Source organism: Psittacula echo, assembly GCF_963264785.1.
Source record: "Psittacula echo genome assembly, chromosome: 13".
Taxonomy (NCBI): domain Eukaryota; kingdom Metazoa; phylum Chordata; class Aves; order Psittaciformes; family Psittacidae; genus Psittacula; species Psittacula echo.
The window spans coordinates 11,299,217-11,321,570 of record NC_137749.1 but is presented as its reverse complement, the minus strand read 5'-3'; the positions used below and the strand labels follow the sequence as shown (position 1 = coordinate 11,321,570).

General features: G+C 48.3%; 2 protein-coding genes across 9 annotated transcripts in view; both read right to left on the bottom strand.

Moving 5' to 3' along the window:
- GCN1 (GCN1 activator of EIF2AK4) overlaps window positions 1-15,755 on the bottom strand; it is a 41,623-nt gene extending 25,868 nt beyond the window's left edge. For 3 of the 7 annotated variants that reach the window (XM_080628896.1, XM_080628897.1, XM_080628898.1), the window contains exons 1-24: window positions 15,707-15,754; window positions 13,441-13,543; window positions 12,725-12,788; window positions 12,027-12,158; window positions 10,816-10,924; window positions 9,977-10,075; window positions 9,759-9,893; window positions 9,184-9,252; window positions 8,993-9,101; window positions 8,510-8,584; window positions 8,122-8,250; window positions 7,849-7,899; window positions 7,333-7,431; window positions 6,880-7,053; window positions 5,482-5,634; window positions 4,614-4,706; window positions 3,894-3,969; window positions 3,559-3,718; window positions 2,343-2,532; window positions 2,098-2,222; window positions 1,591-1,769; window positions 1,323-1,416; window positions 639-752; window positions 249-447 (exon numbers count right to left, since the gene is read on the bottom strand). In XM_080628896.1, the coding sequence (XP_080485022.1) occupies window positions 249-447; window positions 639-752; window positions 1,323-1,416; window positions 1,591-1,769; window positions 2,098-2,222; window positions 2,343-2,532; window positions 3,559-3,718; window positions 3,894-3,969; window positions 4,614-4,706; window positions 5,482-5,634; window positions 6,880-7,053; window positions 7,333-7,431; window positions 7,849-7,899; window positions 8,122-8,250; window positions 8,510-8,584; window positions 8,993-9,101; window positions 9,184-9,252; window positions 9,759-9,893; window positions 9,977-10,075; window positions 10,816-10,924; window positions 12,027-12,158; window positions 12,725-12,788; window positions 13,441-13,543; window positions 15,707-15,724 (2,749 nt within the window). In that variant the 5' untranslated portion in view covers window positions 15,725-15,754. Of the gene's footprint in view, window positions 1-248; window positions 448-638; window positions 753-1,322; window positions 1,417-1,590; window positions 1,770-2,097; window positions 2,223-2,342; window positions 2,533-3,558; window positions 3,719-3,893; window positions 3,970-4,613; window positions 4,707-5,481; window positions 5,635-6,879; window positions 7,054-7,332; window positions 7,432-7,848; window positions 7,900-8,121; window positions 8,251-8,509; window positions 8,585-8,992; window positions 9,102-9,183; window positions 9,253-9,758; window positions 9,894-9,976; window positions 10,076-10,815; window positions 10,925-12,026; window positions 12,159-12,724; window positions 12,789-13,440; window positions 13,544-15,706 lie in introns of all 7 variants that reach the window. The other 4 variants (XR_013957950.1, XM_080628899.1, XM_080628900.1 and 1 more) reach the window with 4 other exon arrangements.
- A 223-nt stretch (window positions 15,756-15,978) lies between these two features.
- On the bottom strand, window positions 15,979-19,226 carry RPLP0 (ribosomal protein lateral stalk subunit P0). 2 transcript variants are annotated; one of them, XM_080628831.1, is made up of 8 exons: window positions 19,215-19,226; window positions 18,895-18,998; window positions 18,326-18,501; window positions 18,142-18,229; window positions 17,715-17,861; window positions 17,039-17,224; window positions 16,560-16,700; window positions 15,979-16,216 (listed from the first exon to the last, which is right to left on the bottom strand). In XM_080628831.1, the coding sequence occupies exons 2-8, from the start codon at window positions 18,946-18,948 to the stop codon at window positions 16,055-16,057; spliced, it is 954 nt and encodes a 317-aa protein (XP_080484957.1). In that variant the 5' UTR covers window positions 18,949-18,998; window positions 19,215-19,226; the 3' UTR covers window positions 15,979-16,054. The 2 variants fall into 2 exon arrangements, with proteins under 2 accessions (XP_080484957.1, XP_080484956.1); XM_080628830.1 differs by lacking the exon at window positions 19,215-19,226 and having other exon boundaries at window positions 18,895-19,200.
- Between the last annotated feature and the right edge of the window lie 3,128 nt (window positions 19,227-22,354).

Genomic DNA, 22,354 nt, shown 5'->3' with positions numbered 1-22,354 from the left:
GCAACCAACTGCTACTTAGAGGTGATCACAATGACCAGACAATTCTTTCTCCTTGGACCCAGTCTTATCCAGCAATAGGATCTCTGGGACTTTGCAGTCATCTCCCTAAGCACTGTTCCAGGATGGTTTTTCCCCTTGGCTTTCTGTGGCAAATGGTCATGAATCACAGCTCGTAAAAGCAAGGATTTTCACTGCCCTGCCATAAAAATCATGCAGCCTGCCCCCAAACAGCAACTGCAAATACTAACCAAAGGTTTTCAGTTGAGCTGGCATAACACAGGAAGCTAAGGAAAGAAAAGGTTCCTTAATCCTTGGAGCAGCCAAAGGTGATCGAAAAAGTGGCAAGAAGGAACTGATGAGAGCAGGGATGTACTGAGTTAGACCTGGAGGCTTCCTCTTTATAACAGCACCCAGGAGTCCGAGAGCTGTTTCCAGCTCATTATCAAGCTGTAGAAGAAATAATGCAAAAGTTATCATAAAAAATCCAAAAGTTATCATTACAAAAAAGAAATAAAATCAAGCTGTCAAATCTAATTTCTAATGACAGAAACAAACAGCTCATTGCTGAATATTCTCTATTCTTCCTATCAAAATGACTTGGGCCAGGGTAGCTGGCAAAAAAGACCATCAAAACTTACCTCCTTCAGCCGTTTTCTTATCTGAGACTCCCTTTCCAGCTGCGCGTGCACCAGCTCCTTCTGCTTGCTGGTCAGTTGCACCTCATCCTTTATTCCTTTCTTCTTCTTTATTTCCTGCAGTAGAGAGCAATGGTCATTATTAACCAGGAGCTATTAACACCATCTCCTCAACTAGGTAGAGAAGAAAGGTAAGACACATTGGGGTTTTTTTGCCATTGACTTTCAAAGAGTATCAAAATATCCTTCCAAGCAAATCACTCTGAAGTGAAGACACAAAATGGAAACCTGCAGGTTAACGCCGCTTCAGTGTCCCACCAGCAGCATCACATCAGTTTCCCACATGTTTAATTGGTCACATATTACGTGGTATCATTAAAAGAGCTGTCCAGCTCCTTCTACAGTGGATGGGCACATCATCCTCCCCAGAGCGAACCAAAGCCAAGCTTTATTAAAAGAATGCTCCAGTCAACCTGATACATTCCCTTCCTGTCACCAAATTCTTCCTCCCATCTACAACCATCACTCTGGCCACACTGAACTGAACTGATGGCTGTCAACAAGATGAAAGCACCTCTTTAACAACCCTTACAGAAGTTACATGAGATACATATATAGCAGAAGCCATGCAACAAAACAGATGAGGCAGCAGTGACCAACCTGGCTTTCCTCTTCCCGTTAACTCACCTCCTTCAGCTCCAGCTCAATGATTTGTTCCTTGAAAGAATAAGCTTTGTTCTCCCTCTTCATGTTAGCCTTTTTCATACTATCCTGCTGAGCACTGAGAAGGGAAAGTAGAGAAAAGAATCAGCACTGCTCTGAACTAAGATCCAGACACACAAATCTGGTAACTCCTGTACAGAAAGAGCATCTGACAAACCCACTCACCCACTGCGTAAATGCCAGTAGCAATCAACCCCTTGGTGCAGAGAGAAAAGAAGTTACAAAGTCTTACCTCTGTATTATAGATTTGTCATAGAGTTCTCCCTCTGGTGTCTTCATGATGGCAAATTCCTCTCGAGTAACCTGGCACAGAGCTGGATTCTCCATTGATGCTGAGATAGTGCTGATGAGCTGTGGTAGCACTCGACCAGGTGAAAGCAGAGAGAGGGATCCCACTGCATTCATAGATGACTATGAAGAAAACAAAGGAAAAAACAGTATTATTGGTATTCCTTGAAATTGTCTAAAGAAAGTATGCCCTGTTGAGGCAGTTATGCTGTAATGCCTAATTCCTTATTCAGTGGGTGATTGTATCTTATCTAAAGTTCAGCTGCTGGTACACATACTTTCCCCCTTAAATCCCAGCTCCTTTGCATCAGTTGTTCTTTTTTAATCTGCCTTTTCCCTACATTTTAGACAGATCTTCCTTATAGACCAGTCGGTACTTAACTCCTTCAGAAAACTCTCCTCTTCCAAAGCATCTCCCAAAACTAACACAAGGAAAGTACAAGTTTATCACCTGGTTCTCTGAAGTGTAGGCAGTGATCCTGGGTAGTATGTCATTGAGGTGTTTGGTAATGAAGTCCTTTGGATCTATCTTCATCTTGATGAGGAGGGTTGGCCAAAGGCCTGGCTGCACTGCCACTAGCAAGAAGAATAAATAACCAAGTAAATATGAAGCAGAATGTTAATATAATGAAACTAAAAAGGTAAGATAAAGACCCCATATACTGGCCATGAGAGTGGTCTTATCCCTCCACTTACCTACAGATGGATGATGGCTCACCAGCAGCATCTCCAGTGCCAGCTTTTCTGGCTCAAAGGAATCCACATCAAACCCTGCCACACTTGAGATGACACAGAGTGCCTCATGAAAGACACGGGGAGGAATGTATGTCTTTCCTAGCTCCGACAGCTCTCCCAGCTCCGTCACCAGGACCTCATGAGGCAGAACCTGAGTGGACAACTTGTCATCAACACATCATGCCTTCCTGAGCACACTTCCCCGCAGTAACACCATACTGAATACTAACAATCTTCTCCCTCTGTCAGTACCAACAACCTGAAGTTTTCCAAGGAAAAAAGGGAGAAAGGATAACAGTGGAACTGAAGCACAGAGATGACGGCGACAGAAAGACTGAGAACGGAGGACTATACTAGATTGGGCAAAATGAAACTAAAATAGTCATTTTTGGCGAAGAGGACTTTGACAAGGTTGAACCAGCTGGCTGGGAACAGTACACCCAACTTCTGCAGCCTCATTTTACCCAGTATCCTTTCAAAAATACATCATTCAGGCTGTATCTATGACATAGGAAAACAACTTTCAAGTCCCAGCCTTGGTACCTAATTCACTTAACTTAATCTATTCCACAACTGGACATGGTGCTGGCTTAGTATCATGCCCTGTAACACAGCACTCTTTCCTTTTTGTCTTCATTTTTATAATAGTTGCTACTAAAGCATCTATATTACTTTTGTTTTAAATAGGCAGCTTGAGCTAGAAGCCAAGGCCAAAGACCTAGGATACCAAGAAAGGAATGAAGCACTTGGTCCTCCAGCAGGGATTAAGTTTTGATCAAAGTAATAGAAGGACATGGAAAACTAGAGCATACTACCCAAATAATTTGGAATAATATATCTTCTGTGTATATAGGGAAGATTAGGCACACCACAGACTGATACAGTAATGTAGAATCATAGAACAGTTAGGGCTGGAAAGGACCTTAAGATCGTCTATAGTTCCAACCCCCCTGCCATGGGCAGGGACACCTCCCACTCAACCATGCCACCCAAGGCTCTCTCCAACCTGGTCTTCAATATGCAGTGCTCTAATACCAAGTGGCATTCTGGGAGATTATCTGAAACTGAATTATCTTTATATCATACTCTATGTCAATACTAACAGCAAAGCTAGGGTAGGGAGGTGACTGGCAGCATACAAACAGCTAGGCAGAAACCAGGCTTCTTAACTACGCACCTTATGAGAACTGAGAACCACTTTCAGCTCCTCCAAGAGCCCATAGGCCAGTTTGTACCCTCCCAAAGAGGACAAGAGCTTCTTAACTGTTTGATGGGCCTGTCTTCGAACATTCCAGTTCCGACTCAGCAGAACGGCAACAAGGGCACGGTGATACTGCCTGAAAACAGAGAAATAAACAGCTTTAGGGAGGGAGGCAGCTCTGCAAACCAACTGGGCAGAAGAGCACAAAGAGTTCAACGTTCTGTGTGAAGTCCCAAGCCCACCCTCTCCACTGCCCACATTAACGTTCAGGGATCAGACAGATCAGTGGCAGCAAGCACAGCTCTACATACTGGACTTTAGTTTCAGGCAGCCGCTGTGCATGATCCAAGAGAAGGCACTCTGTCAGCTGCAGCACTGTACACATTGCTGTGGGGAAAGACAAATATTGAAAATAGCACGAGGCTTCACAAGGAAACACATTCTTTTACCTGAAAACAAACAAACAGCAAGTGGGACACATTAAAATAGGTACCCAAAGTGAGCTTCTACGTTATCTCAATGAAGCTAGAGACAAATCCGACTCAGATCTGGAAACAGAGCCATGGTTTCACAGAAATGATGTTAGCTGGCTACCAGCACAAGTTTCCTGACCACTGTGTGTGACCTATTTTTATCTAAGTCAACAGAGCAAACCAAATGATAAATACGACACACACTGCAGCAACTCTGCAGTGTTAATTCCCAAGCCCTGCTGAAATGCCTTCAGTGACAATAAAATGGCATAATGCCATTTGAATAGTAGCCTTGGTATTTTACCTCATAGCATCTTCTGAGCTTCAACTGTTACTAGGCCCTTTAATTTGTACAACTCAGGCTCATTGAGAAGTAAATGAATTCATTGTCAAGCTTAGACTAGTCTAGATGTACTTCTGAAAGAGTACACTCTTCCTTTTAATCTGAAACTGGATCTTCCAAGGATCACAGAACAGGGCTAATGGCAGTATTAGCTGTCATAAGTACTAAATAATAGAGTTAAACAGCAACTGGATACATACTAACTGATAATCTACCTTCCTCTGACGCAGACTGCAAGAACTTCTCAGATGTAAAGATTTGTTTTTTCTCATCCAGAACCAGCTGCCAGAAACCGCTCAGCTTAGACTCTGACAGGAAAAGAACAGATGTCTGTCAATCAAGGATGCTTCAAAACAAGCCAGAACTCACCAGCGGACATAAAATACAGCAGAATCCTGTCTCCTGAAATCACGCAGGTTACTTCTAGCTTTAGAAGTAGTTAAATGGTCAATTGTTCCACATCTCTCTAATGCAAAGCCATAAACATGCTCAAAAAACACCTGCTGACAAAAAGGTATTTCTCTGACTGAACGCCTGTGAAATGTAAAGTCTGTTTCACCTGAATCTTTCATAGGGCAAGCCTTCCTAAATATAAGGAAAGGAGGAAAGCGGTGTGTTGCTTCTGATAGACAGAACATGCCTGGATTTTATATCCTGGCAGATGCATGAACTCAAGACAGTTCCTGTAATACCCCCTAATGGAGGATAGTAATTCCAGTCCTCATGCTTTCCGAAGACGGTTTGTTAAAATACCAGCCAAGTAACAAGCAAGTAAGACTTTAAATGCATCAATCAAGCCCTAGCATGTAAGGTCTGAGTGAATGCCTTCTGTTAGAATAGAGAGGAATACTGCCTTAGGTGAATGGATGCTGCAATTCACAAAGCCACAGAGGAACAAACATTCTTCATTGACATAACAGAGATGGGAATACATCCTTCCCTGCTTTACAAAAAGGCAATGATTCTCTATGCAGAAACAATACACAGGTTAAGGAATATTGGCTCATGCGTGTTGTCAAGAAAAAAGTCGTAACCCTTAAAACCTGTCTGCATTGGACTCCACTGGATGTTTTGTGACCTTACCAGTTTGTCCCTCAATTACAGATATCCTGCAGATCAGCAAAGCTGCAGCAACTCCTTCAGTTACCATGGGAACCTGAGTACTTTGAGATGCTGCTTTTTCTACTGTCTGGATGAGCATTGGCAGCAAGTCCATTCCCTGTAATAATGTGTCACCTGAGGAGACAGAGAGACAAGTTACAAAACAACATGGTCCTTCACACTTCACACCACAAGGGTATCAACAGTTCTGTTGTCGTGAGACAAGGACAGGAATCAGACACAACCTGGGATCACTCCGAGTCTTCCCAGTTGTGAGTTGCCAGTCACAACTATCATTAAACACAAACTATGGAAATCTAGATGATAACCACTTTAGTCCTTTCCTCACAGACAGGACAGTCCTATCTCAATATGAGCTCCTGTTCATGGGATGCAAAACAAACCCCTAATTCAGTTACATTAAAAGAACTGGTTCAAATCACAGGAAGTCTGACTTCAAGGATTGTTTCCCTAAGAGAGGGAAAGTAAATTCCTGGCAAGCCACAACCACCTTTTCCACTTCAAGCATCCACAAGTCAAGGAATCCCACTGGTTGTTGACCCTCGCTTCCACAGAAACTGAGCTAGGTGATCCTGGTACTTCCAGGAGCAACATCGCACACACAGTGCTGAAAAAGGACAAGACCTCATGATTTTCTACACTGAATATTTACAGGCATTGTTTAACTATAAACTCGTGAGGGTTGGAATCTCTGGGGTTTTTATGCTCCAGTTGGACGCTTCATTGGGTGCATCAAAGCAATGGCAGTCACTGTTCCAGTGGTGAGCAAATGTTAGTATCTTTAGCCTTAATCCCCTGAAGAGTTGCACACATCACACACAAGTAATCCCCCTTGCCCACAGCAAGCATGAGCAACGTCCAGTTTGCCATATTTCTCTGTGGCAGGGGGTTAGAACTCGATGAGCTTTAAGGTCCTTTCCAACCCAAACCACCCTGTGATACTGTGATATTGATGCCTCTGAAAGCTCTGCCATCCTGTGATACCTAAGCAGTTTTCAGAGTGGTTTCTTCAGCCCTATGATAGCACAGAGAATCCTGTGCTATCATAGGGCTGTACTACTCTAAAATTAAAATAGTACTATTGCACTATGAAAAATAATGGAATCAAAAATGACTTTGGGGGTACACGAAAGACAGCATGATGGGCAGTGATGCTAGTTATACAGGGAGAGAAAACATTATTATAAACTTGAAGGCAAACCAGACTTTAAGGAGAAATATGAAGGTCAGTGAACAGATACTGCCTTACAAAACCTTTCCTAATCCACAAAGCTATCTACTTACATCAGGAAGTACAAAAGTTGATTACTCTTCTCTCAATCACACAGTCAAGAGATATTAACAACTGCACAGTTTTACCTTTGAAAGAGGCTAGCATGCACTGCAGGTAGGCATGCCTCACAGCTGAAGTAGAAGTTTTAAGGCTGAAGGCTTTCTTTAGCCATTCTACCAGCTTCTTAGGAACTTCTGTGGTGAACCGAACACACCAAAGAGCCAGGACAGAGATTGCATGAACCAACGTGCCTTCATGGACTAGGAAGTAACACAGAGCTCATGTCAGTACAGCAACTGGGTAGATCACATGGACATACAACAGAGAGCAGGTAAGGACATCAGGAGGAGGCAGGGAATGAAAGCATATGCTTCTAACAGACACAGCTCTGCCTCCATGGCATTGCTCATCAGAGCAGGACATGGATTTTATAACACAATAGGCAAGAATCAGATTTATCCTGAAAAACAGGCCTGTTGAAAATCCTACTCAAGATGAAAGCAGCTTAGCAAACTCAGAACAAAGGCAAAAGGTCTCACCTTCTTGTTGCAGGAAAGGGATGAAAAGCTCAGTGATGGCTCCACTCAGAGCTTGGCTAGAGGATCCAGAAACCACATGGTGACTGAGGCTGCCAACCCCTGAGAGGACAAAATTCTCTCATTAACTCCCAAACTACCAGCACTTGCTGCAAAATCTAAAACAAATCAAGAAAGTCCCTTCACATTTCAACCCTTGCACAGACAGCTCTTTTTTGTCACTACATCTACGTGTCACATCCACCATGGACCAACACTGCAGGACCTCTGCCTTCATTTTTACCTAGGAGACCGTCATCTTTTTACTCACATAAAACACTTCAACCTATCAGCCAATTATTTCCTTTGAACAGTAAGTCAAGAACCAGCATGTGGTACCTAGCACTCTCTATGGTATCGATTACAGCCAATTTGGAATGACAGGCAGGGAATCCTAAAGGCTTAAGTTCAGTTTCTTTCCATTCAGCACTCTGCTGAGTTTCTTCCACCAGAGAAGCAGCTTTCTTGTAGGATCCTCACCTGAAAGGACACTCATCTTCTGAGCAACAACTGTCAGCTTCCCTTCTGAGCCTGCCAACAAAAGCAAACGGTGACAGCTGACTTACAGACAACAGCTATGTGCTGCATCAAGAATCTTCCCAAAAGCACAAAATCCTGCCCAGTCATCCCTGATTCAGGCTGAGCCACCCCACTCTACAGGCAGCCGAAGAGAAGAGAAAACGCAGTACACAAAACTCCCTGAAGGTCACAAATCTTTATTCATCTCCACTGCTTATCCTACAATTTACTCACCCCCTAAGATGGCAAAAAGGTGTCTGCCCAGCGACTCCACAGCCGAGGGATCACTGCACTGTCGAGCCAAGTTCTTTAATGCCACAACTGCTTCATCCATCAGCTGCACACTGTTGGATTTCAGGTGACCTAGGAAATAATGCACAAACTAAGTGCTCCTTCCTTCAAACTTGCAAGACAAAGACATCTCTTTACATGTGACTTGACTCAGCTTCTGGAACTGTCACGTGAACGATTCCAGTTCCAAGTTACAGCATCATCAGCATCATCCTCCCTCCCACATAAAATAGTCTCTTCACCAGTAATCAAGCTGTTACAGGTACAGCCAGGAAGCTGAAGAAAGCTTTATTCTGAGTTCACCATTCCCTCCAGAATTTAGAGTACTTACTGGCCAGTCCTTTCACAATGTCTAGAGCATACTGGCTGAGATCCAGGTTCACAGACACGAGCAAGCAAGAGATTGCTGAAGATAAAAGAGATAACAGCATATTACATTTTGTTAACTGGTTTTTAGCATTTTGATACACCCTTCCCCGCAGTTCACAACAAGAGCAGACAAGGTCAGTAAGGAGCAGGAAATAAAACAACACAAATTGATGCCCAACGAACAGATTAATTCAGGATTATTCTTAGCTCTCAGCTGTGAAATTCTATCCTCCGTGCAAACAGCAGCTACCACATGCCCAGACACTTGGGATCACACCACGAATATTGTTTCTCCACATCTAACCCTTAGACACCAGACAATCCTGCTGCCTCGCAGGACCAAAAGCACAGTCCAGAAAAACACAGTCCCCCAGCAACCCCAGACCTCTAAGGAACAACTGTTCATGCTCTTTGACAGAGCAATGCAGACCGATGACAGACTCACTTTCAATTACGTTCTCAGGGCTCCGTAGCAGGGATTTCTGCAGAGTTGGCAAAACTAAGTCCTTGAATTCAGCATGAGACATGTACCGAAGAAGCGGGGAACAGCTCTCCTGCAAGGAGAGCAAAGCACTGAGCACGGCAGCAGATACTGCACACACGACAGAAGCACAAGCAGCTCTGTAAGTGTCTTACCAGCACGTGCTTCTGAGGCTTCGTCTTGCTCATAAGGATGGTCTTCAAGTAGAAATCCAGAAGAGCACTCTGAACAAGAAGAAACACCAAATTATAGCCACATTGCAGCCTATACCCAGCTCCCTGCATGCTGCCAGGAAGCCAGGCTTGACACCGCACCTCATCCTCCTCTGGAAGGCAGTCATGCTCACTAAGCAGAAGCTTTGCTTCCATCCTTACATCAGACAGTCAAGCAGAGATCAGTGTGCTCTGTTCTACGCTTCAGCTTAACACTCAAAATGCACTAGAGCTAAATGCTGCCTTCCATTCCCGTAACAGTGGAGAGGGCAGAAAGCTACAGCATTGGCCATCTACATAAATGCACAGGCCACAGCACACAGCTGTGTATCTGGCACCTCCTCTGTAAGTCTATTCCAGCTGTTTCAGTCAGAAGTGCATGGCTACTGAATTGACAGGTAATGAAACCAGGGGCAGATGCAAAGCACCAACCTCACTGGGACATCTGTTCAGCCCCCTTCTCCCTGGTAAGAAGTGATGCTACTTATTACCCTCCAAAAGCAATACAACAGATTTACCTTATATCGTTTAATGATATCAGTCTCTTTATGGGCTGTGCAAAACTGCACCGCAAGTCCCAGCATTGCAGCGTAACTCTGGTTTGGTTCAAGACCAAAAATGACAGATAAGTACTGATCCACCAGACCCTGGTTCTGAAGAGAAACAAGAGCAAGGCACGTTAACACAGCAGAACGTACAACACCTGGTGAACATGGCCACATAAGGTATTCATCACCTCTTTCCACAGCCTGTTCAATTTCTTCACAGCCCCAGCCACTGCCTGCTTATGAGAACCTCCCAGGACTTCCAAAAGGAGCAAACACTGGACCTCCACCTGCCAACAGAAACAGCCAAGAAAACCTTCATGCACATGCTTCTCAGCGAGCTCTTATCAAACCAGATGAGTCAAATGCCAGTGATTAGCCAAATCCACTTAGGTGAAAGTCCTTAGTTTGTGCAAGTTCTTCCAACAAGCTGCCTCTGCTTTCATCTCACATGTGCCACTTTGCAGAACCATGCACAATAGTTTGGGAAACTCCAGCCTCAAAATAGTACTTTATATCAGATTACAACTCTTCTTAACATGTGTTCCAGCTATATCCCATGGTGCTTGAGCATGGTCACAGGTTCAGGTTGTTAAAGTAGGTGAAAAGAAAGCAAAAAGCTCCTTGACCCTATATGACAGAGTATCACAGGCACATGGGATTTCAGAGCATCACAGGCAGGCAAATACTTCAAGGGAGGCACAAGGAATTCATGCCATGCTGCAGACTGCCCCTTGGAGGCACCAGTAGCAGGCCTAGTCTAGAAACACTGGTGTTCACCAGAGCAACTCTGCACAGGAGTAAGACTGCCCCACGCTCATGCTTTGTACACCTCCTGCTTTCCTCAGCAGAATAGGAGAGACCAAATACAGCAGAAAGCAATAAAGACTGCCACATAAACCTGGACTGTAACAGGACATTATCAGTTATGTTCAAAATTATCTGCAATGTCACAGCAACTTACAGGCATTAAAAACATTTCAGTCCCTATTCTCCAAAGGGATATTTCTGCCAACCAAAAAGAACCTACCAGTTTTTTCCATGTTTCTCCCTGTCTCTTGTCAGGTGTTGGAAAGACCGTGCGTACAAGCAGGCATGTCCAGGAGAGTGCCAGCAGAGCCGCAGAGCCACTGCTCTTACTGTTGTACAGACAGGAGAAGGAGGTAAATCTACAGCTCCCAGTATGTATCTTACACCTACTAGAGCACAACAGACGCGTCTTTGCCCAAGTCAGAATACCACCTTACAAGCAAGGCAATTGTGTCACAAAAAACCCCAGTTAAAGTCTTAGCTTATGTGTTTCAGAACTTCCAAATGGCACAAAAGAAGCTGAATCTTGCCTGCCAGGAATGAAAATCCTTAGCAGAAGAAATAATATTTCTGCATCTTCTCAGCAGCATTACAGAAACGAGAGTTAAACACTTTGCCAGCTGAGAGCGCCCAAAAAGTGACTCAAGATTTCTCAGCCACTGCTCATCTTTACTGTCAGAGCTTCCCAGCCCTGCATTGCCGAATCACTTCTCAGCTTACATTCCCTCCTGGCACACTCCTCCCTCCACTTCAGGTAACAGATCCCACCTCACAGCTCCCTGAGGATCCTCACCCTGTTTTGATCTCTACCCCAAAGGGAAAGAATGTAGAAAGTGTCCTTGCACACAAGGCCAGCCACTGTGACTGGAGGGTAAATATCAGATCACTGCAAGCCTTTAAACCAAGATCAGGTCCTTTTCTAAAAGCCACACTTGTGTTCAGCCATGGTGGCACTGCAGGACAGCGCTCTGTGGCCTGTATCAGCCGAACAACCCCAATTCACCTTTTGGAACCATGAGTGTTTCCAGAAGATACCACAATAGAAGAGCTGCGTATTTCTAAGCTCAGCTTCAAATTTCATTATCTTCCTGCCTACGATAAGGTCTTGAATTCCACCAGCTGGGTGAGGAAATCCCCCTTCCTATCATTTTGGATAATTTCTTGGTATAAGAGTTTGTTCCGTTATCTCTCCAGACTGGAAGGTTAACAAAGGCAAAGGCACAACTCAGACCCAATCCACCAGCAATAACCACGATACTCCTGCCTTCAGAAGACATAGAAGAGGGAAACATCTGAATGGTCATTAACAGCTTTGCCTCCAAATGTTTTTAACACCTCTGGCAAGCAGCAGCAGCAGCAGCATCATTGCAAACACAAGAACAACTGCCAGCAACTCAGAACTGCCTCCACACAGAGCAACTCATCCAGCACCTGGGCACTCCAGCCTTGCCACCGATCCCTGAAGACTGAAGAGACTGCAGAAGGTTTTTTGCTGTTGCCTCTGGCTGGGACTCTGCGAGCTGCTGAAGCGCCAGTTGCAGGGCTCTGCGGGATGCTGCATCGCTAGAATGAGAAACAGACCTCAGTGACCATGACAAATCCTGCCAGCATCACACGTGTTACTACCTCTGCATCGCACATAAGCTTCTGCCTTCTCATTTCAGCAGTCCAGCTAACAGCTATTTTATCCTTGCTGTTCCAAGTGGAGAAGTTTGTGGCAGAAAGCTCCATTCCCTTCCTCAACTGACAGAAGTTATGTCAAGGCACTCTGGCAGGCTGCAGTACAAAACACAGGTTCTGAACAGCTCCTCTACAACAGGCCATCATTTAACTCAATCTAAAAGTGTCCACCTAAAAGACACCTTAGTCTTGCATCACAAGGACACAGGCATTCATCCTTGCACACTGAACCATGGGATGGAAATTTCAATGTCAAAATCAAAGGTGAAACACAAGGGAAACTTCTCAATGTCAAACCTAGCTTGAGAGCCTAATGACTAAATGGCATCTTCCAGTGTCATACACATCCATGTGCCACCCTATGCTAACACTTTCAAACGCTCCACACCATTTAACTAATAAATACTGACAGATGAAATAATACAGCTTTTCCACATTGACGTACTCACCGGTATCGATGCAGGGTAAGGCAGAAGAGTTTGCAAAGGCCTTTTACCGCTCCCTCTGGAAGATCTGGAACAGAATGTATCTCAAATTATTTCTTCATTAATCTAATTCTTCAGAAAGCTCCTTATCTTTAACACAAACGTGATTCACTTCACAACTGAAACCAGTGAACTGCTCGCATCTACGAAACTGCTTGCGAGGATCACAGTAGAAGTTCTCTCTTTTTAAGGTATTTCATGCATATTTTAAAAACCAATGGCAGAATTGGAGCACGAAATTCCAGAGGCAGCCCAGAAAATAAGAGAAAAAAGATTTCTACAAATGTGCTTCAACTGTTATCTGAACATCTGACTATATTACATATTATACTGAACATCTGAAATCTTCCACACTCTCTCACTCCACGTAACGCATGTTCATAAATATTCCATGAATCGTTAAAAAATGAGTCAGGAGAGAAACAGGCAACTGACAGAGTAATGAAAAACTAACACACATGATGCTACAAGAACTAATGGAAAAAGCACACGTGCCAGTAACCAGAGTCCTGTGCTACTCCAAACCCCATGCTCAGAACTAACACTGTGAGACAGCACAGCCCCCAAATGCTACCAGCCCTCTCCCTCAAGTAGCTACCCCTCATGTTCCACACAGGCTTGGAAACAGAACAGCCGAATGTTCTTACCCACCCTGGTAACCAGAACCCCAAAGCTTTTACCTTTCCCAGAGACGCATTTTCCCAGCTCGCTGAGGATCTCCCTTCGCTCCTTCACGCTGGCTGTGGTCACTTTCACTGCAAACCGCTTCAGGGTGTCAGAAATCTAAAACCACACACAGAGGACAAAGCATCAGACTGCCCTCGACACCAACACACAGAGCACAACACCAGCGCCAGCACAACTTGGGACCTCTCAGTGACCAAATGTGAGCATCCACGGTCTGACCTGCTGAGGTAAGGTCACTGTACATTGTGCACGATGGAAACCTTCCCCTTCAGGCAATGGGTGACTGCTTTCTGTTTGTTAACCTGTGTCCCTGTCACAGCACTTACGCTCTATAGGATACACTTACCCCTCTGAAAGTAAGACAGAGCAAGAAGTAAGACCAATAGCCCAAAGTACAGGACCTTGAAAGCACTTCAAGAATGCAAAGGTGGTTTTCAGTGCAGTAAGGCGCACGCACCCCCCACAGGGGACTTCTAACTGCCCAGCCTGATCTCTGGTTTCGGGCTGTCAGCAGCTGTGACATTGTGTGCTCAGGCCCAGCAAAGGAACACACTGCTCTCATCTAACACCCTCATCGCAGGGATTCTGGAAACTGAACTCACCACATTACAAGTTGTGCCTCACTCTCAACCCCTTCCATGCACTATCAGCAGTGGCCAAGGCTACCTGAGCAAAATGGCTCCATGAACCACTGAAACCAATTCCTTGACATTCCAAGTTTTGCAGGGTATCCAGGATAAAAACAGTGCCCAGCCAAGGCCTGCACCCACCACCTTTCTGCATTTCCATAACCCAAAACACAGCTCTCCAGGAAAGGCTTTTAAAATTCAGCTCTTAAACTGAGCAACTTCCTATGTGAATAATCAGCATCTTCAGGAAGGGCAGCAGAGGAGCACGCCTGCAGAAACCCAGCAAAGCTGTTCCTTCCCTCGTGAGGCAAAACTCCACCAGCTTTGCCACGAGGGTCTAGTTCCAAGCACACGAAACCTGGCAATTGGGAAATGGAGATTGCCTCCACCTTCCTCCAGAGCTGCTTCCTGCTTCCAGGGAAGCCTTTCTGCTGACATGCAGGAGAGGTAACGCTCTGCAGCAAACTGGGATTTAGAGAGGCTGCCCACAGCTCCCTGCCCGTGACCACTGCACAGCCCCAGCTCTCCTTGAGAACTGGCTGGAAGCAGGGCTGCACCTCTGCAAGGGACGCTGGAGAATGACCAGCGTCCTCACCACCAGAACTGACAGGACAAGCCACCATCAAAGAGCTCATCTTCTTTCAAGCCTTTCAGTTATGTCAGTTCAGCAGACGCAAACTCAAACCCAGCTGCTTTATCTCAGGCAGGGAGATGTACAGACACGAAACACACATTAAAATTATCCCAACCAGTCTAGGTATTAAACATATGCATTGTGTAGAACACTATGGAGCTTCCTAAACAACTCAATGACTTACATGAACGGCACAAGTTGTAACTCCCCAGTCTCTGTGGAAGGGGGCTGGGACAGGCTTCACCCTATTTGCTTTTAAGCTTTTATTAGGATGTGGATGTACACGTGTTACAAAGGGAGGGTGCAAACAGAGAGCAAACACCACGTTTGTGCCAGTACTGACCTGATCCCCAGAAGGCTGGGATTTACCTTGGGAACATCCCAACCTAATGCATGGAGCTGCAGGTGAAAGCCCGCCGGGGCGCTGCGCGGCAGCCCAGGACACTCACTGTGGAGCAGCTGCTGCCCAGCAGGCCCCGCTCAGCAGCTCCGAATGCGGACAGTGCTCGGCCTTACCCGTTCGGGACGGCGCTGCCGGCACCCGCGGGTTCGGCGGGGGCACCGGGAGCTGGCGGGGGACGGAACGCGCGACCGGCAACCGCACACGAGGCAGCTGGTGCCGGTGGTTTACCGGGAACTCACTTGAGAAGAACGCGAGGCCCTTCAGCCGCCATCCCCCGCTTCTCTCCAGGCCGCGGCCGTCTCGAGAGCGGCGCCTCGGCCCGTGCTCCTCCGGCCCCGGAAGAAGCAGCGCAGCGCCCCTCCCCGGCGCCGGCTCCCTGAGCGCGGCTCCAGCGGCCAGCGCCAGCGCGGCCTTCCCGGCCCGGGACGCGCCCGGGCCGGCTGCCACATCCCCACTGTGCCGCGGGCGCCGCGCCGAGCCCCGCAGACGGGGCCGAGGGAGCGCTGCGGAGCGGGAGAGGCCGCGGCACCGCGCGGAGATCTGCCCCAACCCCTCCGCCTTCACCGGCCACAGCAGGCCCGTCCCGCACTCACCTGCGTGTCGGCCGCCATGGCGCCGCCTGCGACCCCGGAAGCGGTCGCGGCTTCCGGTGCAGGCCGCGCAGAGCCGGCCGGGACGGGCCCGTCTCCATGGCGATGACGCGGCCCGGCCCGGCCCGGCCCCTCCTTACGGCGGCACCGAGTCCCGCGGACCGGCGCCTCCATCGCCCCGGCACGAACCCCCTGCTCCGGCCCGAAGGGCCGCACCCGGGTGACACTGCCCCCACGCCCCCGGTGATGTGGAGACAGCAGGGCGGCGGCACACGTGAAGGTGTAAAACAGCTTTTTATTTCTCGGATTGGACCAAGTGTGACACAGGCAGGCAGGCGCACGGCGCGGCTGTCAGTCAAACAGACCAAATCCCATGTCCTCGTCGGACTCCTCCGACTCCTCCTTCACCGCCTCTTTGGCTGGAGCAGCAGCAGCAGCAGCGGGTGCAGCCGCCTCAGCTACCACAGGGACGGCTGCCACAAAGGCAGAGGGGTCTGCCAGGAAGGCCTTCACCTGCGAAAGAGAGGGGAAAGGTAAACTCAAAGGAAACAAACATTGTGAATGACTGAACCTTTGTAATCATAAAGGCAACGAGTGCAAGCTGGCCAGAAGTGAAACGGATGCACTTATCAGTGCCACATATGAGACATCTCAGCTGCACTCCAGTGTGTTAGACCCAGGGAGGAGGGAACGCTGGGGAATCCAGCTTCCCACCATCCATACGCAACATATGGAAGCACGTGCCCCTTTTTAGGACAGGTCCCTCCGCGCAGGCAGGTCTGAGTCCTCTCAAACCAGGTAAGGTGAAGTGTTTCCAAGTGCCTGGCTGCGTTTAACACCTCTCTGCAGCCATTACCTTTTCAGCCAGCGGGAAGGTGTAGTCTGTCTCCACTGCCACAGCCAGGACCCGCTTGTACCCATTGACAATGGAGTGGGGCACAGAAGCAATGGTCGGGTACCCAATTTGCAGGCAGACGCTGGCAACATTACGAACACCCTGTGAGGAGAGAGACTCATGTTTCTGTGCTCCAAGAAGCAACCTGGACTAAAAACCACATTTCTACACTGCCATCATAATGATGGATAGTGTGCAAGGCACACAAGTAACAAAGCTCCAGTGACATCAGACAAGCATCAAGATTTAAATAGCTCTTCTGAAGAAGTTTCAGCTGAAAAGGCCTACAGAAAGTACTCCCTGATGGACTGTTCCTGCAGAGCAGCAGGGATTGCTCCCAGCTCTGCAGAAGCTTGCACAGCACACCAGACATGACACTTGACTGCCAGTGCAGTGAGGCAGAGCAGCAGAACACAGCAGATCTGGGTTGTGGTGCTCACCTCCAGGAAGCGCTTGTGCAAGGTATCCTCGGTGATGTCCAGCACTTCAGGATTGTAAATGCTGCCATTGTCAAAGACCTGCTGGATCACCAACCCGAAAGAGAAGGGGGAGATGTTCAGCATGTTCAGCAGGGTGGCTTCGCTGGCACCCACTTTGTCTCCAGTCTTTATGAGCTGCACATCACTCTGAGGAAATAAAGGGAAAAAGAATGAATATGTACAAAGAAATTCAGGCACATCAATGCAACAGGATGCATATTTCCAACAGCACAAGATGGAACTGAAGGAACAAATGAGCACAACAAAAACAGGCTCAGAGTTCAGCTCCACAAGATGAGAAAGCCCTACACATACAAGGAGGTACATCTCAGCTGGGAGAAAGACACCACCCTGCCTGCATCGTACTCCTCCAGCAGAGCCTACCCACACAGCCAAGATCATAGAACCACAGAATAGTTTGGGTTGGAAAGGACCTTCAAAGGTCGTCTAGTCCAGATGGAGAACTTAAATCCCCCCCCCCACTGCATCCTCCTTCATGACCCCAATGCACAGCAGATACTGATAACACTATTTCAGCCCTAATGGGAGCTTTGATCTTTGACCTCCCTCAGCTACCACAACTGGGGCCCCTGAGCCAAGGCAGAGCTTCAACAACAGCAGCGCACCGCTCACTAACCAGAATTTCAATGGTTCCTCTGGAAATCTTCGTGGTGATGCCCAAGGCCTGGAAAAAGGAGGTCTTCTCAGGTCCAAGACCAGTGTTCTGCGCCGGCACAGTCACATCACAAGGAGCAATAGCACCGGCACGGGCAGCAGCTGGCACCTGGAGAAAGGGGAAATTAGAAGCTGGAGGAATGCTCACCTCTCAGAGGTGGGGGGATGGTGGTGGGATGGCTACTCCTTCCTGAAGTTCCTCCAGTATGGACAGCACCCAGGCACGCACACAGGAGGCAGCCGAACTTAAACAGCTTGGCTAAGGCTGCAGAGGCTTAGGTCCCAAGCCCTGAGGACTCCTATCAAGCAGGCACCCCAAAAATACTCAGTTTTATCTTTAATTCCCTATCTGCCAGCCCAGAGGCGCAGTGAGGGCTGATCTCCCCTACCTTGTTTGCCAGCAGCATGTCCCGGATCTCAGTCAGATCCTCCTTGGTGAAGACAAAGCCCACGTTCCCCCGGATGTGAGGCAGCAGCCTGAAGGAGAGACGACAGCCTTCAGGTCTGCTTCTCAGACAACACCCTCTCTCCCAGACAGAGTATCCAGGAGCACATTCAGACAGTGTTACCCACTTTTCCAAGGCAGGGTTATTCTCCAGATGACCACGAATGGCTTTGCGCATCATCGTGTTCTTCCCCATCAGCACAACAGCCTTCCCACGCAGGGACATGCGGATTTGCTGCATCTGCTTGGATCCCACATTGTCTGCTCCCACAATGAAACATTTTGGGTAATCATCCAGGAGTTGCTATAGCAAGAGAAACACTATAACTATACAAAGCAATCTGGACCAGTGCACAGAGCAGCATTAAAACCTCAACACGTTAAAATGTAAAACCAGAATCTGTCAAGTTTGAGAGTGCTGAGCTCACACTGACGCAGGGGGCACAAGGCTGCACCTTTCTCTCAGCTACCTGATCAGATCCCTAAACAAGTTATCTCTGCAACTGTCAGGGCAAATTCTCACAGCAGCCTTAAGCCAGTCTGACCTGGGCTGTCCTAAGCACCTCCTACTACCACGTAAACGCTCCTCAAACAAACAATCTAAGGCATCCCCCCTCTTATTTAGGATAACCCCCACCCGGGCAGTCCAGCCCGCGTCCCTCTGCCCGAGCAGCGCCAGGGCCGCGCCGACACTCACGATGATTTTCATAAAGTAGTTGGATTTCCAGGTAGCCCTGTCTTCCCTGGGCATCGCGGCGGTGCTCCAAGGATCGCCCAGTGGGTTTAAAGACGAGCTGAGACCTGCCAAGGAGAAGCGCGGCTCAGGCGTGTCCGCACCCTTCCTTCCCGTCGCCTCCACCCCGGGGCTCCGCGCTCCCCCTAACACCCGGCCCCCGCCCAGGACCACGGGTGCGCTCTGGATCCGCTCCCGGTAGGGCGCGGGTACACCCCAGGTACCACCCGGGTACGCTCCCGCCCCGGCCCGGGCCCACGGGAGCCGCCACGCCGCGCACCCACCTCCACGAGGGCTCCAGGAAAGAAAGGCCGCAAGGCGGGCCCACCTCCTTTTATACCGCGGCTTGTGGCCAATCGCAGCGAGCCGCGGAGCCACCGCTGCTCAGCCCATTGGCTGCCCTCCGCGTGTCAATCAGGGCGGGCAGCCGCTCGCGGTGCAGGAGGCCGCGCGGCTCGGCGCAGTGCGCCCCCTGGCGGCTGGAGGAGCGCTCCGCAGCGCAGGGAGGGCTCTTGGGGAGGGGGGGCGGCAGCGCTGTGAGCGCCCCACTACAGCATCCCTTAGGACGACCCGCTTTGGCCCTGGTTTCCTACCAGTTTAAGGGCTAGAAACCACCACAGCACACAGGTGAGAATAATGGTAAAAACTTTATTAGTGTAACTGCAAGAATTTTAAACGGGGAAAAAAAAAAGCAAAGTTAGATGTTTACAGGGGAGAAAAGACATCAAATAACCACGGACCCAGGGGAGCACCCCCAGCCCGGCCCCGACGTGCTGGGAAGGACCGGCCCCAGGGGCTGCACAACATGCACCCCTCTGCAGCAATCGCCCCCACACAGCTCTCCCCACATGCCCCCTCCCCGGCTGCTGGTGCAGTGCCATGGCTGTGCTGCCCTAAAACTGCATCCCAAAATCAAATATCAGGCCATTCTGGACACCCACAGCAGTGGCAACAGCCACCAAAGGTCATTGTATTTGGCAAAGTAGCACCTGTGTAGCATCCCAGCTCGTCAGAAACCATATAAATCCAGGACAGGCTCAACACCTTGATCAGGAGGTGAGAGTTTAACAGTCTCTGCTATGCACTCACAACAGATGAGCCCCCCCTTTGGCGCTGTGCACCACCAGCACCCCCCGTGGCACCCAGGGCTTTCCATGCGTGCCAGATGCATCCCTTACACAAGCCTCAACTGGCAGTGAGGTAGGTTAAAGACTCCCCGGACAGGGAAACTGAGGCACACGGTCACACAGTTTGCAGGTCTCACACAAGTGGTAGTGCCAGAAACACCTTCTCACTCCTCTCCGCCCCCTCCCCCCCCCCCCAGCTCTTTGTCCTCTTAGCAAGGCTGAAGGCAGTTGATCTTTTTGGTGAGATAAACACATGCAACTTAGAAACATTTGAAGTTGAACCCATTTCAGAAATGGAGAGACCAACGCGTCACGTTTCTTGCCCTGCAAACCCTCCCCAGCTGATGCAGCGTTAGCACTAAGGGCTCTGCAGCTCCCCTCAGTCTCAAAGCACAGACTGAGGTTCATTTGTGTGGGGAAACATCAAAACCAGTTTCAGTGACCTGAGCTGGACCGTGAAGCACTGTGGAAGGTTACACAGGGCAGTGACCTGCAGCTTCTAGCCTAAGGTTGGGCTGGTTTCTGACACAGCTCCCCCCATACCCCTAACTGCACCCACCAAGCTGGTACCACAGAACACCATCGGGTATTTTAACCTAATACTTCACCTTCCATAGCACCCTCCAGCCAGAGACCTAAAAGTGTTTTAGCAAACGTGAACTAAGCCTCACAACCACCTCACAAATCCAGGCTAAACTGCCCCCATTTTACAGATGGGGAAACTGAGGCACGGTAAGGTTTAGTGGCTGGCCCAAAGTTACACACCTAGTCAGGAACAGAGTCTGTCTCTCCCGATGTCTTCTCCCTAGGCACAAAAAGAAGCCCTTTCCCAGTCAGCCCTGCTCTGGTTTCCAGGGGCTGTAGAGGAGCAACCAAGGGCAAAGGTCTGAGCTCTTCCCCCCTGCAGCATCATATTAAGACTCACTCTAACATCCTGGAAGCTGGGCTTTGGGAGAATGGCAGGCAATTCAAATACAGCAGTTTACAGGTTGCAATAAACCCCAGAACAGACACTTTCAGGTGGCTGGGGGGTGGGAGCTATTCACAGTTCACCTGCCTGTGCTAGGAGAAAAAAAACCCATACAAGTCACATTCCCTTCCCCATAAGATTCCAGCCCCTCCCAACCCGCAATAAAAAGAAACTACTGAATGTTAGTTAGGCTTAACAAAGCGTTGAGGTTACAGATGCAGTAACCAGCACAACTGGCACACTGCCTAGAACAGCACAGCTTGATATAAAAGTTGCTTTCTTAAAATCACTTCAAAATCAATTTCTGTATAAGAGGATTAAAAGTAAATTAGATATGAATTCAAAATCAGTGTAGAAATCTACAGTTCTTATCAAAGACAGGATACAGTATTTGCTTCGATAGTAAAACCCAAGTGTGTCACACACACCTGACCCAAGGGACGTGTTATACCAGTAACAGTCAATATAAAAGGTTATTGCTCTAGCATCTCTCAGTAGAACATGTTTAACAAGAGCACAGAAAAGGGAAATACCATAGGGCTGACAAGTCTCATTAGCAAAGAGAAGAAGAAGAAAGGATATAAAGTTTGGATCTTTTTTTTCCTGGCTTCTTAAACCCTCTACTTCTCCTTGCTCTTGTGATGGTTTCAGGCCCTGATAGATGGGAAAGTTTCAGGCCAGATACACACACGTCACACACTCATGACAGGGATGGATGAAAAAGGCTGTGCTCTAACCTGTCTGCTCCTGCTTTTAAAGCAGGGATGATGCCTCTTCCTCCTGGGAGCAGCAGGCAAGGGGAGCAGATGCCCTGAGCAAGCCTCAGTGCTGACAGAGGTGTCTGGCATGGGATGTCACCAACAGGAGCACACATCAGTGCTAAGGGATGGCTGGGGCTTACTCCACCTCCTGCTCCAGTGTGTTGAGAAAAAGCAGGGAATAACAAACTAGGGGGAAAAAAGAAAACAAAACAAACACCCCACACAGGAACACCTTGATTCCTCTTAAAAAAAGAAATAAGTGGTATCATGTCCTTACAGTGTAATGGAACTGGAGAGACCCTTGCAGGGTCTTGGCTGCCTGTGCTGATGCTCTGATCTCAAGAAGTCACACCCCCCCCCTTGGCTCTAGTGAGCAGAGATCTGAGGGTGTCACTGAGATCACAGGGTGCCCTCACTGTGCTATCGCTCAGCGTGCATGCACGCAGACTAAAGCCTGAGAAAGGTGTCAAAGCTGTGCTGTCTGCAAGCGTCACCATTTGCTCAGGAAGCTGACACAGGCTGAAATGTACTGGCAAAGACTCCTTCTGCCAGGAGGGGGCTGGGTA

What these genes read in the sequence shown, in the direction of transcription:
- RPLP0 (XM_080628831.1), bottom strand. Translation starts at nt 18,948, where the DNA reads ATGCCCAGGGAAGACAGGGCTACCTGGAAATCCAACTACTTTATGAAA. An exon ending in ACTACTTTATGAAAATCATC is followed by an intron (nt 18,502 to 18,894) that starts GTGAGTGTCGGC and finishes CTCTTGCTATAG; the next exon opens with CAACTCCTGGATGATTACCC. An exon ending in AATAACCCTGCCTTGGAAAA is followed by an intron (nt 18,230 to 18,325) that starts GTGGGTAACACT and finishes TCTCTCCTTCAG; the next exon opens with GCTGCTGCCTCACATCCGGG.